At 37.2% G+C, this 20,023-nt stretch overlaps 1 protein-coding gene and 1 pseudogene across 2 annotated transcripts; both read left to right on the top strand.

Annotated features, from left to right (window-relative positions):
• The first annotated feature begins 11,213 nt into the window (after positions 1-11,213).
• On the top strand, positions 11,214-12,781 carry TTG1 (Transducin/WD40 repeat-like superfamily protein). The gene has a single exon (XM_085755253.1). It carries the CDS (start codon positions 11,472-11,474, stop codon positions 12,498-12,500), a length of 1,029 nt encoding a protein of 342 aa, XP_085611379.1. The 5' UTR covers positions 11,214-11,471; the 3' UTR covers positions 12,501-12,781.
• Positions 12,782-15,577: 2,796 nt separating this feature from the next.
• LOC146941470 (uncharacterized) lies at positions 15,578-19,806 on the top strand (annotated as a pseudogene). Its single transcript, XR_015032396.1, has 2 exons — positions 15,578-16,386; positions 19,668-19,806. The product of XR_015032396.1 is annotated as an uncharacterized LOC146941470 (transcript).
• Positions 19,807-20,023: the final 217 nt, after the last annotated feature.

Raw genomic sequence — 20,023 nt, 5'->3', positions numbered from 1 at the left:
ATCTCCATAGCTTTTCCAATAGCTTCTGACACAATAGTAGCAGCTTCAGTCTTCTTAGGAACATGAGGGAAGTTCTTGGTCCTCCTTACTGCTTGCTTCCTTTTCTTCTTTGGTATTGCAGGTTGATCAAGAGTAATGCCAACATCCATGATCATCCTGGAATCCATGTCTTCAATGGCTTCTTCAATAGAAGGTACTGATGAACTACCAATTTTGAGCTTGTTAGTAGCAACTTTTGCCTTTTTAACAGATTGTTCAACCTCTAGATATTGCTCTGCAGTCATCTTCCTTTTTGACTTTCTGCCTCTGGCTCGTGGCAGAGCACCACCATACATTTCCTCTGGAATATCTTCCAATCTGATTCTCTCATTGGTTGCCTCAAAATGTTCTTTGATATAGTACATCTGCACTTCAATGGGATCCTTCTTGCAGATGGGTGGAAAGTCCTTCATAAGATCAGACTTAACAAGTGATTCACTCAAATCTGTATGAAGCTTAGTGACAGCAGGGATCAACTTCATATTCTTGAGGGTTTGTGCATTAATGAACTTTCCAGTTTTAGTATCAAGCAGCTCATCTGTGAAGGCTTCAGCACTGCTTAGCTTGTCCAAGACTCCTCCTTGATAGAATATTTCTGACAAGAGTCTTCCATAAGGTACCCAGGTTCTATTCTGCAGCTGACTCTGTTTCAGACACTCTATCAAGTATTTGAACATATATTTTGGCACGTTCACTTTCTCCTTCTTAATGAAGTGTTGAAGAAAGACTTTTTGTGCCAAATTGGGTTTCTCACTACCACCACATGGAAGTAAGTCCTCATTCTGAATCTTCAGAAGCAGCTTCTTATCCATGCTTAGATCAGCATACTTTCCTGCTTGCGTTGAGTTGTACAGTGCCAAGTTTACTTTTTCCTTCCAGAGGCGTTCTTCAGTTGTATTTGAGAGATCAATTCCAGAGTATTTTCCAGAGGCCTCTCTACAGAGTACAGCTTCTATCTGCCATTCCGCAATTCTCACTGGAATACCACAAATACTTGACCTGATTTCAATACCTGTAAATGGCTCAAGTCCCATTTCTTCTCTGGTCTTCCCTTCCAGTTCGGGATAAATCAACACCATTTGACTTTCTTCAGTTATGGACGCAGCTTTGTCATAAACCTTAGCCCTTACCCAGAAGTGTCTTACCAATGCTTCGTATGTTGGTCCATTCAACATCTTGAAGTAATGAATAAGTTCCTGCTCTTCATAGTAGCTTCTGATCCAGCACTCATGGAAAGCGAGTGATTCAAAATCCACCGGATTTTCTATTTGAACCTGTAGTTCCCATTCTTCCAATTTCATGCTTCTTCCTTTGTAGTCAAATTCAGGGACCATCCGTGAAGTAGATTCTGAAACTTTTGAGCTTGATGATGCCATTTGATGATTGACGAAGATTTGAAGAAGATGAAGATTTTAGGGTTCTAAGTTTGAGAGAATGCGCTTACTTCGCAAGAGGTTTGAGAGCAAATGTGTTTGTTGTGAGTGAGTAGTGTGTGAATTGACAAAGTGTTAGAAGTAAAACGATTGCAATTCAAAAGAGACAAACAAACATAACATTAATGACAAAATTGGGGGCGCGTGAAAAGTACTTTCAAAGCTATTAAATCATCATTGCCCTTTTAGTTATACACCAACACATACAGGCCACGTAAGAAGTTCACAGAGTAACTACCAAGTTAGTGGGCCAGAAGTTACTTTTTAAAAGGTAACTTCCAACGTTTCCACTAATTCAACTATTCAGAAGCAACAAATCCAGCTTCTGGACTTCAGATGCTGACGTCATCATCAGAAGCGAGTTTTCCTCAGAACCTCAATAAAGAGCTTCTGATGGACTACCGCTTCTGAACTAACTTCAGAACCTAAAATCCTATTCAGGAGTAAGCAAGCATTTAATCAGATACAAAGTGCATGTTCAAATTTTTCTTTATAAAATCAAATCTTTCAACAGTTAAAGGCTTAGTAAATATATCAGCCCATTGATTTTCAGTATCAATGAATTGTATATCTAAAATTCCTTTTTGAACATAATCTCTGATAAAATGGTGTTTGATTTCAATGTGCTTCGCTCTTGAATGCAAAATTGGATTTTTAGACAAACAAATAGCAGCAGTATTATCACAATAAATGGGAATACTGTTAGCAGTTATCTGATAATCTTCAAACTGATGTTTCATCCAAAGTAGTTGTGTACAACAACTTGCAGCTGAAATGTATTCTGCTTCTGCTGTAGACATAGCAATAGTTGTTTGTCTTTTGCTAGCCCAGGATATAAGATTATCACCCAGAAATTGACAATTGCCACTGGTTGACTTTCTTTCAATCCTATCACCAGCATAATCAGCATCACAGAATCCAATTAGCTTATAATCTAAGGATTTCCTATAAAGGAGTCCAAGATTGGTCGTTCCTTTCAAATACCTGAAGATTCTCTTGACAGCAGTCATATGAGATTCTCTAGGATCTGATTGGAATCTTGCACACAAGCATACACTGAATAAAATATCTGGCCTAGATGCAGTGAGGTATAACAAAGAACCAATCATACCTCTATACAGCTTCTGATCTACTTTAGCTCCTTCATCTTCTTTGCTTAAGGTGCACGTAGGGTGCATTGGAGTGTTCATCACTTTACAATCTTCAAGTTTGAACTTCTTCAGAAGCTCCTTTGTGTACTTTGATTGATGAACATAGACTCCATCTTTGCATTGATTGATTTGAATGCCCAGGAAGAACTTCAGCTCTCCCATCATGCTCATTTCAAATTCATCCTGCATTAACTCAGAAAATTCCTTGCAAAGAGATGCATTAGTAGAACCAAATATTATATCATCAACATATATTTGCACAACAAGAATATCTTTCTCAAGGGTCCTTCTGAAGAGTGTAGTATCAACCTGTCCTCTTTTAAAATCATTTTTGATTAAGAAATTACTTAGTCTATCATACCAAGCTCTGGGAGCTTGTTTCAAGCCATATAGTGATTTCTTCAGTTTAAAAACATGGTCAGGATATTTAATATCCTCAAATCCAGGAGGTTGCTTGACATACACTTCTTCTTCTATGACACCATTTAGAAATGCACTCTTGACATCCATTTGATATAATATTATGCCATGATTAACTGCATAGGAAAGAAGTAACCTGATTGCTTCCAATCTTGCAACTGGAGCAAACGTTTCAGTGTAATCAATGCCTTCTTGTTGACTATACCCTTGTGCAACAAGTCTGGCTTTGTTTCTTGTTACTTCACCTTGCTCATTCAGCTTGTTTCTGAATACCCATTTTGTTCCAATAATGTTCTTGTGCTGAGGTTTGGGTACCAGATCCCACACATCATTTCTTTGAAATTGATTCAACTCTTCTTGCATAGCTAGGATCCATCCATCATCTGAAAGTGCTTCATCAACTGTTGTAGGTTCAATCATTGAGATTAGTCCAATCATTGACTCCTCTTGTCTGAAATGTGATCTTGTTCTTCTTGGACTATCTTTGTTTCCAATGATTAGCTCCTCAGGATGTGAAGACTTGTGTTTGAATGTGTTTCTGGGAGGATCTGCTTGATGTGAGCCATCTTGTGCTTCATCAGAAGCAGCTTCATCTTGTGCTTCTGATGTGGGTTCAGCTTCTGAACTATCTTCAGATTCAGCTATCTGATCAGGTTCTGGAGTAGCTTCAGGAACCTGTATCTCTGCAGAACTTTCACCTTGCTTTGAAGTTTTATCTTCAAGCTCCTTGTCATCAAATTTAACGTGCATAGATTCTTCAACACAAAGTGTTTCTGAATTATACACTCTGTATGCCTTTGACCTTTCAGAGTAACCTAAAAAGATTCCTCTTTGGGCCTTGGCATCAAATTTCTTTAGGTAGAGCTTGTTGTTCAGAATATAACATGTACATCCAAATTGATGAAAGTAAGAGATATTGGGTTTTCTTCCTTTAAAGAGTTCATATGCTGTTTTCTCCAAAATAGGTCTAATATAGATCCTGTTTTGAACATAGCATGCTGTATTCACTGCTTCTGCCCAAAAATGTTTTGGTAAATTGTTTTCATGAATCATGGTTCTGGCCATTTCTTGTAAAGTTCTATTCTTTCTCTCTACAACCCCATTTTGTTGTGGTGTTCTAGGAGAAGAGAATTCATGGAAAATTCCATGTTTTTCACAAAAAGCTTCAAATGGCTCATTTTCAAATTCTCCACCATGATCACTTCTGATTTTCAAAATTTTTGATTCTTTTTCAGATTGAATTTGAGTGCAGAAGCTACTGAATACATCACACGCAACATCTTTACTCTTTATGAATTTCACCCAAGTCCATCTGCTGTAATCATCAACAATGACTAATCCATATCTACTTCCATATAAGGATGCAGTACTCACTGGTCCAAATAAATCAATATGGAGTAATTCTAAAGGTCTTGAGGTTGAAACAATGTCTTTGGTTTTAAAAGATGATTTCACAATTTTCCCTCTCTGACATGCACCACAGAGTGCATCTGAATGATAGTCAATGTCTGATAGCCCTTTCACAAGTTGTAACTTACTAAGCTTAGAGATTAACCTCCAGTTAGCATGTCCCAACCTTCTGTGCCACATCCATTTCTTATCATTCACTGATAGTAGGCAAATCAACTTCTGATCAGCCAGTTCAGAAAAATTGATTTTATAGACATTGTCAACTCTCTTTCCCTTGAACACAATGGATTTGTCTTTCTTGTTGATTACTGTACAGTTGGGTTTTTCAAAAAGCACATCATAACCATTATCACAAAATTGACTAATGCTCAAAAGGTTATGTTCAAGACCATCTACCAACCATACATTATTAATTGAGGTAGAGGAATTACCAATAGTTCCTGTACCTATGATCTTGCCTGACTGGTTGCCTCCAAATTTCACATTTCCTCCCTCTTTCATTGTTAGGCTGAGGAACATGGACTTGTCTCCTGTCATGTGTCTTGAGCAACCGCTGTCCAGGTACCATGATCTTTGCTTTGGCACTGCTCTTAGACATTCTTGCATCATTGACATTTTTAGATTTAGGTACCCATTGTTCTATGGGTCCTGGAAGGTTAGTACTTAAGGCTTTACTCTTCACTTCTTGTACCTTGTGCTGTGAGTTGGGTTGCTTCTGATTAACCATCACCTTAGGTTTTGGTACTTCAGAAGCAGTAACTGTCTTCTTCTGAAACTTAGACTTCAGAACCCCAGATTTTGGTTTCACCAGACTCTGAGGAATAGGTTCTGATCTTTTCAGGATCCTAACCTTTGAAGTCTTGGAATCAGATTTGATCATAGCCTTTGACTTAGAGTTCTTTGGCTTTGAAGTAATCTTAGCCTTAGAACTAGAAGCTTCAGGTTCTGATTGAACAACAGTTTCCAATTCAGCCCCTTCTGGTACAAAGAATGTTTTCAGACCTTCCTTGATGCATTCACAACAAGACTTTAGATTGGTTTTATCAAGTTTCACTTCTGGAAAACCAATTCCTCTGCCATTGTTCTTGTAAATGCTATAAATCATAGAAGCTACTCTGCTTCTGTCAATGCCAGATATAATGAAATCTTCAAGAGCAATTTCATGATTACTTAAAGGTTTTTCATTACACTTTTCTTGTAGCTTATGACATAAGAACCTGAGCTGATCTTCATATGTTTTACACATGAAATCAAAGCCCCTAAGTCCTTGTTCAGAAGCTTTCAGATCCAATAGAGTTGATTTTTGCTGTTGTACCAAATCAGCATATTTTTCTTTTAAATCCTTCAACTCATTGGTTCTTACTTCAAAATGTGTAAGAAGTTCTTTAAGTGACTCAACAAGTTCATCTCTGGGAATTTTGGAATATACCTCGTTTTCATCTTCTGAGTCTGAATCTGATCCAGCTTCTGAAGTTGCTGTTGCTACCAACCCAACAGCTACCTTTGCATCTTCATCAGCTTCCTCTTTATCAGATCCAGATTCACTACCCAAATCATCCCAGGTTGCCATTAAACTCTGCTTAATCTGCTTCTTGAGTTTGCTTGGTTTGAATGTAGACCTCTTTGACTTGTCCTTTGACTTTTCTCTTTGAAGATCAGGGCATTCAGCAATGAAGTGTCCAGGCTTCTTACAGTTGAAGCATCCCTTCTGATCTTCTTTCTTTGAGCTTCTGGAGTTACCCCTTCTGGAGAGAAACTTTCTGTTCTTCTTGGCCAGATATTGAAGTCTGTTTGATAGCATGGCCATTTCAGCAGCATCTGGTTCAGAATCTGAACTTGACTGTTCTTCCTCTTCAGATTCAACCACTTTGAGAGCTTTTGATGACTTGCCTTTGGATGGAAGAGCTATTGATTTACTCTTCTTAGTAGACTCATGTTCATTAAGACTTAACTCATGAACTTTGAGAGAACTAACAAGATCTTCGACACTTAAAGTGTTTAAATCTTTAGCTTCCTCAATGGCAGTCACCTTTGGTCTCCATCTAGCAGGTAAGCTTCTGAGTATCTTGCTTACATGATCAGAAGCAACATAGCTCTTCTTTAGAATCTGTAGCCCAGAAACTAAAGTTTGAAACCTTGAGTACATCTCCTCAATAGTTTCATCATCCTTCATCTTGAATAACTCATACTGATGTACAAGCAGGAGAGCCTTTGCTTCTTTGACCTTCTTGCTCCCTTCATAATTTGAACAGAGAGAAGCAAACATAGCTTTAGCAGTGGATTTGTCACTCATCTTCATGTATTCTGCTTTGGGTATGGCCGTGACAAGAGCTCCTCTGATAATATGATGCTTCTTGTAGAGTTTCCTCAGTTTTGGAGTATGTTTCTTTCTATCCACAGCAGCTCCTTCTTCATCAAGGACTAAACCACCAACGCCGTCTTCCAGAATATCCCACAATTCTTCATCTAGGCTCATGATGTAACTGTAAAAATTGGTCTTCCACCAAGAGAACTCTTCAGCATCTCCATTGAACTTTGGAACTTTTCCAACACTGGTTTTCTTACTATCACTATAATCATGTGAGACATTTTTATAGCTAGTATCACCATCAGGAGGAGGAGTAGTCATGTTTTTCTCAGATCTTTGACTGTTGCACGGTTAAGTGATACACAACAGACCAAGGCTCTAGATACCAATTGAAGGTGAGAAAAACACAAGAAGGGGGGTTGAATTGTGTTTTAGAAAAATTCTTCGTTTCTCCTAAAAACTGAACACACTGATCAGAAGCTAAGCGAGACAGCTTCTGAAGTGATAATCAGAATCTAAATGCAGCGGAATAAAACAGAGAGAGAGAAGAAGAACGACACAAAGCAATTATACTGGTTCCTTCCACAATCCGGAAGTAGTCCAGTCCCCCTTGCACTTCCAAGGAGATTTCACTATGAGTAATATCTGATTACAAATGCTCAAGCACACAAGCAAGAGACTTCCAATGCTCAAGCACACAAGCAAGAGACTTCCTTTGCTCAAGAACACAATCAAGAGACTTCCTGCTCAAGCACAACTGCAAGAGACTTCCTAACTAAACAAAATTACACAGAAAATTGTTTAAGGTTGAACACTTGATATACAATCAGAGGTGCTCACAATACAAATCAGATACAGACTCAATGGACTTAAGAATTTCTAAGATATGACTTTGAGACACAGAAATTCTAAGTGAATGCAGAACAATTTCAGCAGAGGTTTGGTACTTGTGAAAATTTTGTGAGTCTTTCGTTCAGTGTTCTTGCATTACCAATTCTCTAGGTCTTCACTCCTTTATATAGAGGTGTGAGAGAGACGTTGTGAAATTGCCAGCACACCAAAGAGTCGTTGTTGAAGCTTGATCTTTCACCAATAATCTTTTGCCTGATTTGGCTGTTGTCCTATGAAGAACAAATTTGAAATCCATTCCTTATCCAAAGGAACATCTATGCAGGCGAAACCGTATTCTGGAGCTGTTTTCTTGTCCTGTAGCGCGGACACAAAACAGAGTAGTGGAGAACGTGGTTGTACAATTTGTACAAAGTACAATGTCAACGCTTTCGTCCAAATTGCAAACACACGCCTTCAAACACCTTTGAAATGACCGTTGCAAACTCCACTAATCCTTTGTTTGTGTTTTCGAATCCAATAGACAGCTTTTGCATTGATAATTCTTCAATTCTTGATTCTTTGCAAATCCAGTTGATATTCAGCTTCTGGTGAAATGGCTTCTGATGATGCAGCTTCTGATGATATGACTTCTGCAGCTTCTGATGACGCAGCTTCTGATGATGTGGCTTCTGGACCTCTTGTCTTCAGAAGCACTATTCTTCAGGAGCAGCCTACTTCAGGAGCGCTATTTCTTCAGGAGTAGCTTGACTTCAGGAGCGCTTTTTCTCTTCAGTAGCAAGTTGCCTTCAGGAGCGTCCAAGCTTCAAATTTTTGTTGTTTCCATAGCTCTTTATTTGCTCATTCAGAACCAATGATGATGTAACTTTATAATTATGGTCCTGTACACTTGAACAAATATTAGCTAGTCCAATTTACAATTTTTAATACCTTGTTATCATCAAAACCCTTTAAGGTTCATTGTTAAACACATTTTGTTCCAACAAATATTTGCTTCATAAAAAAAAAAGGCAATATAGGAATAAAATTGGTGCGATGCATTTTTTTAGATGGAATTTGTTATGTTAAATAATTGCAAACCTAAAAGTGTAGAAAATATTTGATTAAAAAAAAGGAGGATATGAATGAAATTTGTTAGGTTAAAAAATAAGGATTCGGCTGGCCAAAATTATAGCAAACTTGATAACAAAATTTTACTGACATTAAGTAAGATGATCAATGGCTAAAATTGAATGGCGCCTAAATGTGCAAGATCCAATGGCTCAGAAAAGTGGAGGGAAAAATGTGCAGAAAATATTAGGGCAACAATAGCTTGAGGGGTTAAGCTTTAGTAAGTTAGGGTAGAAAATATCTGCTTCATAAAAAAAAAGGCAAGAGGATAGGAATAAAATTGGTGTGATGCATTTTTTAGATAGAATTTGTTATGTTAAATAATTGCAAACCTAAAAGTGTATAAAATATTTGATTCAAAAAAAAAGGAGGATATGAATGAAATTTGTTAGGTTAAGAAATAAGGGTTCGGTTGGCCAAAATTATAGCAAATTTGATAACAAAATTCGACTGGCATTAAGTAAGATGATCAATGGCTAAAATTGAATGGCTCCTAAATGTGCAAGATCCAATGGCTCAGAAAAGTGGAGGGAAAATTGGGGGGAAAATATTAGGGCAACAATAGCTTGAGGGTTAAGCTTTAGTAATTAAGATTTGCTTTGTAAAAACAAACATGTCAAAACACCAAATCCTCCCGAGCAACGGCCTACAAGTTTTTTTTTTTTTTTTTTAAGGAACAAGCTTTTTTATTAATCATGATCCAAATTCTAAATCACTATTAGGAGTGCTCAAATCCAAAATAAAATCGCAAACCGATAAAAAAAAATCGAAGATCGTAATATTTTTGGATGTGTTAGGATGTTGTTTTGAAAAAACCGCTATGATCGGATCAGATTTCGGATTGCCTTTTCAAAATCGAATCGAACCAAACCGAACCGCAAAAGTAAATTTTTATACTTATTTGTTATTTTATTAGTATTATATATTGCATTAATATATTGCTTATTGGTATTTAATCTTATATATTGCATTAATTTAATCTATATTATTACTACTCATCTATTTCAACTACAATCAATCATTTTCATTGTGTAATGTTAACTTTTTAAATAAATTTGTGTCATATTTTGTATCAAACCTATTATTTTATTGTGTATGAGTAATATCATTATTAATAAAAAAAATTACATGTTACACTTTGGATATCCAAAAACCGATCCAAATTAAACCGCATATATTTGGATCAGATCGGTTCAGATTTTTTTAACATAATCATTCAAACAGAACCGAACAACACATGATTTTTATTTTGGATTAGTTGATTTTTTACCTCAAAACCGATCCAAACCGGACAGCGAACACCCCTAAGCACTATTATAGTAATAAAATAATACCCATACTATCTTTAGTCAAAAAAAGAAGATAAATACGGGTTGTATTAGACAGGCAAAACACACTCAATATATATAATATGGAAAGAAAGAAACAATAGAATTTTCAAAAACAAATTTTGCTCTATGACACAGGTGGTGGACAAGATCAAGTCTCTGACCTTCATGTGGTTGAAGGGGAAATATGTCAGCCTTCCCCTCAACTACCATGGTTGGTGGACTAACCCCTTCTCTGTTTTAGGCATTGGTTAACTGTTTCTTTGTTTCTAGCTATTTGTATTTTGGTGGTTAGGCGTTAGCCTTGTAAATATTATTGTGACTCTTGTTTGAACTCGGGTGTTTCTTCCTTTTGCACTCCTTGTGCTAGGAAGGCCCCTGTGGTGTGTTAATATATTTCATTTTAGTCTCTTCAAAAAATAATAATTTGGAGGTGCACCATTCACCACCACAGGATCCTTAGTTTGTGATTTCTCTTTGGAAAAGTGCGTCATTAATTTAATGGGTCATTTTGCTTCAAAAAATATTAAGAGAACTAGATCAAATGACCTTCGTGCAAATGTAACGAATTTTTTTGTCGTGCATATATTTCCCTTAATTTTATTGTAAAAAAAATATTTACTTTTACAGCAAGTTTGTATTGTTGGCGTAAATTAACGGTCTTACGATTTATATTTTCTTTCTTTTTTGACGATAAAATAAGATTCATGTATTAAGCGGCTAAATACAGTTAAAACTCTATAAATTAATAACGTCAGGACCGAAAAAATTTATTAATTTAGAGAGTTATTTTTTTTTGACGAATAATTTAGAGAGTTATTAATTCACTTGAAAGGCCAGACCATGAACTATTAAAAAACTCTCTCAAACCTATTAGATCGGCGTACTTAGGTAAATATGAAAGTATAAATCTAACCGTTAATTGTTTTGCCTTTAATATTTTTGAGTCAAGTATAAATTTTCAAGTTCAATGACATTTTGGACATAAGTGCAAAACTTCAGAGGGTATTTACAAAACGTCATGTTGACTAAAGAATTTGACGGAGGAGGTAATTAACGAAACTTACAATTTTGGAGCTAATCGACTCTTTACCCAATTATAATTTGGAAAACTAAAAGACATATGAGTCCACAAGAGTTGATGATATACCATAATAATGTACATCCATTGGACATGCTCTTGGTGGCTAACTCAAATTGGTGAGTTTAGAATTGGGGACGTGGAGGTACCTTCTCGTCAATTTTGGCGCACACCATATGCCAATGCTAGTAGGAATGAAGAATGTCAAGTGAAGAAGAATAAGTCAGTTGAGATTTTAAGGCTCGTGCTCTTCATTCTCACTCTCACCCCATCTTCTCATTTTCACTTCCCACCTAACTTTTTTCCCTCTCTCTCTTCCCCTTCTTCCACCATCCACCAAAAATGGACAATTCCACACAAGAATCCCATCTCCGATCCGATAACAACTCCGTAACATACGATTCCCCATACCCACTCTACGCCATGTCCATCTCTCCCAACACCAATTCCCCACAACAACGCATCGCCGTTGGTAGCTTCATCGAAGAATACACAAACCGCATCGATATCCTCAATTTCAACCCTGACACACTCTCACTCAAACCTCAACCTTCACTCTCCTTCGATCATCCTTACCCACCCACCAAACTCATGTTCCATCCCGCCACACATTCTTCTCTCCAGAAAACCTCCTCCGACCTCCTCGCTACCTCCGGTGACTATCTCCGTCTCTGGGAAGTTCGCGAAAATTCCGTTGAAGCTCTTTCTCTTTTCAACAACAGCAAAACCAGTGAGTTTTGTGCTCCTTTAACATCCTTTGATTGGAATGAAATTGAGCCCAAACGAATTGGAACTTCAAGTATTGACACTACTTGTACTATCTGGGACATTGAAAGAGGAGTTGTTGAAACGCAGTTAATTGCGCATGATAAAGAGGTTTATGATATTGCTTGGGGGGAATCAAGGGTTTTTGCTTCGGTTTCTGCTGATGGGTCTGTTAGGATTTTTGATTTAAGGGATAAAGAGCATTCTACTATAATCTATGAGAGTCCACAGCCGGATACCCCTTTGCTTCGTTTGGCTTGGAACAAGAAGGATTTGAGGTATATGGCGACAATTTTGATGGATAGTAATAAAGTTGTGATTTTGGATATTAGATCACCAACTACACCTGTGGCGGAATTGGAGAGACATCGTGCTGGTGTCAATGCGATTGCTTGGGCTCCAAGAAGTTCGAAGCATATTTGTTCTGGTGGGGATGATGCACAGGCTCTTATTTGGGAGTTGCCGGCTGTGGCTGGTCCGAATGGGATTGATCCAATGACTATGTATTCTGCTGGTTGTGAAATTAATCAGCTTCAGTGGTCTGCTGCTCAGCCTGATTGGATTGCTATTGCTTTTGCTAATAAAATGCAGCTTTTGAGGGTTTGAGTTTGAATTTCAGGTGAGGGAATAATTTACTTGTAGTTTTGGTAAACCAATTACTCATTGTGTTCTTGTTGTAAGTTGTGACTGATGAGTAGTTTAGTTTAACTTGATCATGTATTAATTATAGAGGTATGCCATGGCATGAATTCTTTTGGTGGTCTTAAATTATTGCTGTATCTCATATGTGAGAGTGGGTTGGGTACTGTAATTGTTGGGTGGGGGCGAACTATTTTAGTTTCATGTTTTACTTATAGCATAAATTGATGTTACATTTGCTTGTTCAATTGAAGATGGAATTGGCCAATTGAATAGTTTAATTACTGCATATCTAGCAGTAATGTCAAATAGCGGATAACGGAATTTGAACAAATAGCTGCTATTGTGGCGCGATAGCATAGCAGAATTTCAATTTCAACGAAATGCTATTTTCCGCAATCCGCGATTGACAACACTGACATCTAGATAGATCATCCTTGTTAAATGTCAAAGTTTATTCTTTTTCTTGTGTTATTGAACACCCTGCCTCCTTGTATGCATGTCTCAGTAGTAGTTTTGATCATGCACTTTGACACCTCATTAGTTTTTGAGAAAGATGGTTTATGTGCCCAAGTGGTTGCAATCTAACAGATGCTTATTTGTTAAATGTTGCCAAAGCCTTGATTTGGTTTGGGATTATCCTTGCAATTTATGTAGATATTTAGTCAAAGAAGTTCAGTAGCAGTTGAGCTTAAAGAAAACTTTACCCCTTGTTATTAGAGGTGTAGTTTCGTATATGATTGAATGTTGGTAAATATTTAAAAAGTATAATTGATACTGCAGAAATGATAACAGTGCGTGAGTGGTTATAGAATACAAGATTAAAAATAAGTGGAAATTGTGGTAGCCCCTAGTTTTGAAAACATGGTAGAGTATTGTTTTAGGTGATTTGAGTACGTGTGGAGAATTACTGTAGAGCTAAAGATGGTTAAATAGATGGAGAATAGTTCAGTAGTTAGAGTTGAAAGAAGGCCACCCTGCCAAGGAAAACTACTGGCTAAACATTATGAGAGATTTAGAGATAAAGGTTACATGACATGCCTTTTTACTCAAAGCTTGTTTGTTGTTGTTGTTGCTGTATTTACTCAAAAGAAGCATAGTCCTTCATCCTTAGTATTAATCTTAGTTCTGAAGTATAAAAACATGACATTCCTAGACTACTACAGTTGTGTACTTGTTGAGGTCCATTTGGTATTTGCTTTTCAGCGTGCTGTTCTGTATTTCGAATGAAAAAAAAAAGTTTAGTGCTTTTGATATTTTGTTATTTTTAAAAAGAAACTTATGCTTTGTCTGGATCAAATTTATTGACATGCTCCAGATTATTGTAATTTGTTACCCCCATGAACAATTGCTTCTTTAGGTATCACTTATCATTTATAACAATATTTCATTTTCTATATCACTTCCCGCCTTATACTTTCTACCCGTCTTCAACATTGATTTTCTGGTTTGATGTTTCGGCAGTCTTTATACTAGCTACTCTATGGTTTTCAACATTCACAGTTGACTTGTTCGTGAGTTGAATAGTTTACATGAACCATGAAACTTTCCATCAGAAGGATATACTCAATTCTTGGCGCTTTAAGTAGCTATGCCTACACTTTACCCCCCCCCCCCCCCCCCCCCCATTGATGTTTGAGTTGTACATAGATTTTTGTGAAGCTCATTACTCGAATTCAGTTAAAATTTTGTGCGATCAATTCTAGGATTTGATATATGGTTTATACACGTATAAGTTGGCTTTGTTAATTCTTTTAGCATTTTAGAAGCAATATAAACATATTCATAAATGCCTCACCTACTTGCTCATTCGTTCTTTTTCTGGAGACATCCTAGGTTCTTAAATACTTTGCTTGAACCACCTCCCTTTGTACTACTAAAGAATAACATTCCCTTCATAGAAATGTATTTCGAAGGATGCTTGCATTTTTAAAGAATGACTACTAATCTTTGTTTCCTCCACGTCAAGAATGGATAAAAGTTTACCAATTACCGATAAGTAATGTTCAGGAATATGTAACTGTTCTTGCTGAGGTTCTGGTATAGTGTAGAGTACTTGTATTATTGTCTAAACCAGTAATCAAAATTATCCAGCACCCCTAAACCAATGAATTATACTATTGGCAAACCATTTCTTTCAAACGTAATTTCAATCAAAAACTCAAGCAAAACCTCAAGAGTTGAAACAGACCATCAAACTTTCAAAATAAACAGCATAAACTTCAACAATATGAATCTCTACAAAATTTGTTGCGCCAAACCTTACAGCACAAGAAGGGAACTAGTGGTGATAACCATTGTTGACCACATACGAGGAAGGAGATTGCGAAAAAGGCACCAAGACCGACCGCATAAATCTCTTGAGCAGAACCTAAATGCTCAACGATCTTGAAATTTTCAATCTGGATTAATCAATAGTAGATGACAAGATTCTCATTTGCAATGACGTGTTGCTTAGACGATCTGATCTAGACATCCCGAAGAAACAAACTGTTGAGAAGTCGATCATGAAGTTGAGAGAACACAAAATCATATCAAAACTAGAATGAGATCTAAAACTGAAATTGAACTTGAAAATTATCCAACAACTTTTCTTACTACTCGTGATTTTTGTAAACTACTCCTATAAAAGGGACGGAGGGAGTATATCTATATATAAGTGAAATATATGATTTTGAGTGACTTTTTTTACTTTCAATTTTATCTACCATTTAAACTAATATATTTACAATGATACCCTTTTTTACCTTATTATTTAAATTATTAATTAAAAAATTGTTAAAATCCTATTAAAATGAGAACAACACCATTACAACAGAAATTTAATCTATTTTTACAAATAAACCATCAATTTAGTTTCTAAATTATCACTCTCTCTCACCATTTTAGTTTGTAAACTATTAAAAACAACTAAAAAGTCTCTAAACTATATTTTTATTCATCAACCAAGTCCTTTGGTATGGATCAAATCGATGTATTAGACCTTTCCAAAAAAAAAACATTACAATATGTGTTAGAATATAGTTAGGGTCCGTAGACTAAATTGATGAGATAACCGTAGTTTAGAGACCGTTTATTCGTTCATAAAATACTTTCTATACAGCGCAAAGTTGTTACCCAAATCGGGCTTAACTACTAACAGTAACAGCCCTCTCAGTCTGCTTTCCTCTTCGCCTAATCACTTCCCGCCATGTCTCAGACAGTGACATCACCATTATCATCTTCAAACCCCAACAGAAACAACCGCCGCCACAATTTTGCATCTCCACAATCCCTCTCCGAATGGCTCAAACCTCGTTTACCTTCAGACTCCTTCGCCACGTGGGGCGTTAAGCCTGGAACCAAGAACGTTCACAATCTCTGGCTCGAACTTTCCTAGGGAGAAACCTCACTCAACGATTCCATCCCTCCGGTTCGAACCGTTCAGGTCGTTATGGTTCGAATCACCGGAAAAGACGGAAAGTTCCTTGTGGAATCGCACCAGGAATCATCCAACGGTAACGTGATGGAGCGGAATCGGCCCTTAACGGAGAAGATGAAGTCAAACGAAGATCCTGAATCCACTGCCCTCAGGGGGATTAAGGAAGAGCTTGGCTCCGTGATCGACTCGAAAAGGGAGGTTTGTGATATGGTGACGATTGATCGCAATTCCTATGAAATGAGGGTGGAAGAGCGAAATTCGGAGACTTATCCTGGTTTGCCGGGTTTCTACGTTTTCCACACTTTTTATGCTACTGTTGAGGGTTTGCCCGAGGGTGATTTTTGCTCTTCTGAGGTGGATGAGTACGCTGATTCTGACCTCAAAGAAGTTGCTCACCAGGCTGTTTCTGTTAAGAAACATTATTGGAAATGGGTTAGTGTTGATTCTATTCAACCTTGATGTGTTTTTTTCGTATAAGCTGTTTTGTTAAGCTATCTTTGAAAACTTGTAGAAATAAGCTGAAAACAAATATGTTCTCTCAAATAGTTGCACAACCGGTAGATAAGTTCAAATTAGACAATCCAAACAGGCCCTCAAAATCTAAAGGGGCAGTGCTTCATATGACACAGTATGTTGTTGTTGGTATAGTGATGACTTCACATGATTTAGGATTTTCGAAGTTTGAGCATGTACCTAATGTATGAACTATATGCACCAATGAACTTATTTTCTTTATAGTGTAAACTGCAAATGATGTTGCATATACAAGATTATCAATTATAAATAAGTTGCCTCGTTATATCGACATATATGTGTAATAGTCACTCCCTATTAGAATACAGTGAAACTTGTGAGTACTGAGTAGTTACTAATGAAAATCATTTCTGGGAATACTAAATTTGCATGTGTTCTGCTAGAGTGGTCGTATTTATGTGTCCAAATTTAAGTATTTGATGATTGACAGTTCTTGTAGTCTTACTTTTAACCCTGTATTGTGGCAATTCTATTTGTCTTGATGTTACATATATCTGAGTTTCTTCTTGGCTTACAAGTGTATGATAACGACATAAATTAGTGTTTGCTAAGTTTTGGTCTATTTGGATTGGCTTATTTGAGCTTATCCATTGGCATAAATTTTGTGAGACTGTTTGGGAGAACATATGAAAAAACTAAGACATTGTTCATAAGCTCTTTTCAACTTATTTTCGCAAGTTCTCCAAGATAGCTTATGAATAACATCTTATACGAAAATAAGTTAACTTTATTTTATTTTTTGCTATAGAAATAGCTTATACATTAGCGCTTTTCATGTCAAGTGCTTATGCTATAAGCTAGAAATAAACTATTTATCCAAACAGGGCCCAAGGAGTTTAGGCAGACAGTAGAGGGTTGGGACTTGGGAATGCTGGAAGAATGAGTGTGCAAGATGTAGAGAGAAGTACCTAAGACTAGCCAAAGGATAAAAACGGATAATGGAACTGAAACATAAGGCTAAAACAGATGATAGCGCGATGTATTTTTGTACCATAACATCGTAAAAGATGCCTAAAAATGATAACCATACCCAAACTAGTGAACAAGAATAAAGAAGCTTCTTATGGGTAGATGATTTAATAATAGGGTCACCTAGGAACTCTGTTGTCAATAGCGGCCGCGTCGCCCGCTATAGCGGAAAAAATCAGCCCACCGCTCCTAGCCGCAACGGAGTGTGTCGTATGTGAATAGCAGTCAAATCGGCTATTCAGCAGTGCGGGGCGGATTCAATGCTGCCAAAGCGGCCACTACACACACACCACGCAGAAAGACTGTTTTTCCCATTACTTTAAACCGTTTTAAGGGCAGTTTTGTAATTTTAGAAACGTTAACTTCATGAATTATGAATACTTCATGAATTTTAAGTAATGTTTAAGGTATTTTAGTATTTCTTTTTGACCAATATGGTATTTTAGTATTAAATATATTAGTGTCCGCGCCACAAAATAGCGCCCGCTACGCGTCCTGCTTGCTCCCGCACCGCACCAATTTTTGGGGTGGCCGCGCCACATTTCCGCTTTGACAACAGAGCCTAGGAATAACATAAGTGTAATTCATAAAATTTGAACCAGATTAATGAACACAGGGAAAATTAAGAATAGACAATTTTTAAGGTAAAATTCTTGAAAGAGGCGAGTAATGTAACATCCTAAAACTAGCTTAAATTAAGTAAATAGGAATACGGTTAAATCAAGTGAATAGCTCAATTAATTAATCAACTAAGAACAATGCTTTAAATATAAGGATTTGAGGTATATGGCAGCTATTTTGATGGACCGTAATAAAGTTGCGATCTTATATATTCACAACTATATTGTGATCTTTTTACAAGAGACATACGAGTCAACAAGAGTTGATGTACCATACTTAAACTTTTGTTGACTCGTATGTCTCTTATAAAAAAGATCGAAAAAAGTCCTATACATCAAGTATTTTCCATGGATCCTCTCCTTCACTTTTTTCTTAACTCTTTATCTCTCTCTTAAAGACACTCTTTCTCTTGATTAAAAAATAAAAAATATAATCGAGAGTGTGAGAGTGAGTCTAAGAGATAGATAAAGAGTTAGGAGAAGCAATGAGTGAGAGTGAGTCTAAGAGATAGATAAAGAGTTAGGAGAAGCAATGAGAGAAAAGTGAAAGAGATGATCCAATTTGTCTTTAGGGGGTAACACAAATTGGTAAGTTTAGAATTGAGAACGTGGAGGTACCTATCTCGTCAATTTTGGCATACCACACCCGCAGGCGCTAAGTCTACAACCCCTATGTTTGGGACTTACGGGAATGAAGAACGTCAAGTGAAGATTAAGGAAGTTTAGAATTTAAGGCTCGTGTCCATTCACTCCATCTTCTCATTTTCACTTCCCACCCAACTTTTCCCTTTCTCTTCATCATCTTCTTCAACCACTTCCCCTTCTTCCACCATCCATCAAAAACGGACAACTCAGCACAAGAATCCCATCTCCTATCCGATAACAACTCCGTAACCTACGAGTCCCGTTACACTCTCTGCGCATTATCCTTCTCTCCCGACACCAATTCCCCGCAACAACGTCATTGGTAGTTTCGTCGAAGAATACACAAACCACATCGATATTCTCAATTTCAGCCCTGACACCCTTTTAATCAAACCTCAACCTTCACTCTCCTTCGATCACCCTAACCCACCCACCAAACTCATGTTCCATCCCGCCACATATTCTACTCTCCAGAAAACCTCCTCCGACCTCCTCGTTACCTCCGGTGACTATGTCTGTCTTTGGGAAGTTCGTGAAAATTCCGTTGAAGCTCTTTCCCTTTCCAACAACAGGAAAACCAGAGAGTTTTGCACTCCGTTAACCTCATTGGACTGGAACAAAATTGAGCTGAAACAAATTGGAACTTTAAGCATTGACAGTACTTGTACTATCTGGACATTGAAAGAGGTGTTGGTTTAAACTCAGCTTATTTCACATGATAAAGAGGTTTATGATAGCTTGGGGTGAATCAAGGGTTTTTGCTTTTGTTTCTGCTGATGGGTCTGTTAGGATTTCAGATTTAAGGGATAAAGAGCATTCTACTATTATCTATGAAAGTCCACAACCTGATACCCCTTTACTTCGTTTAGATTGGAACAAGAAGGATTTGAGGTATATGGCGACGATTTTGATGGATAGTAATAAAGTTTTGATTTTGGATATTAGATCACCAACTACGTCTGTGGCGGAATTGGAGAGACATCACGCTGGTGTCAATGCGATTGCTTGGGCTCCAAGAAGTTCGAAGCATATTTGTTCTGGTGGGGATGATGCACAGGCTCTTATTTGGGAGTTGCCGGCTGTGGCTGGTCTGAATGGGATTGATCCAATGACTATGTATTCTGCTGGTTGTGAAACTAATCAGTTTCAGTGGTGTGCTGTTCAGCCTGATTGGATTGCTATTGCTTTTGCTAATAAGATGCAGCTTTTGAGGGTTTGAGTTTGAATTTCAGGTGAGGGAATAACTTACTTGTAGTTCTGGAAAACCAATTACTCATTGTGTTGTTGTTGTTGTTGTAAGT

The sequence above is a fragment of the Medicago sativa genome, chromosome 3 (assembly GCF_051527215.1).
Source record: "Medicago sativa cultivar Bolivia chromosome 3, Bolivia_mono, whole genome shotgun sequence".
Classification (NCBI taxonomy): Eukaryota; Viridiplantae; Streptophyta; class Magnoliopsida; order Fabales; family Fabaceae; genus Medicago; species Medicago sativa.
This window is presented reverse-complemented; position numbering and strand designations above follow the sequence as displayed.

What these genes read in the sequence shown, in the direction of transcription:
- TTG1 (XM_085755253.1), top strand. Translation starts at nt 11,472, where the DNA reads ATGGACAATTCCACACAAGAATCCCATCTCCGATCCGATAACAACTCC.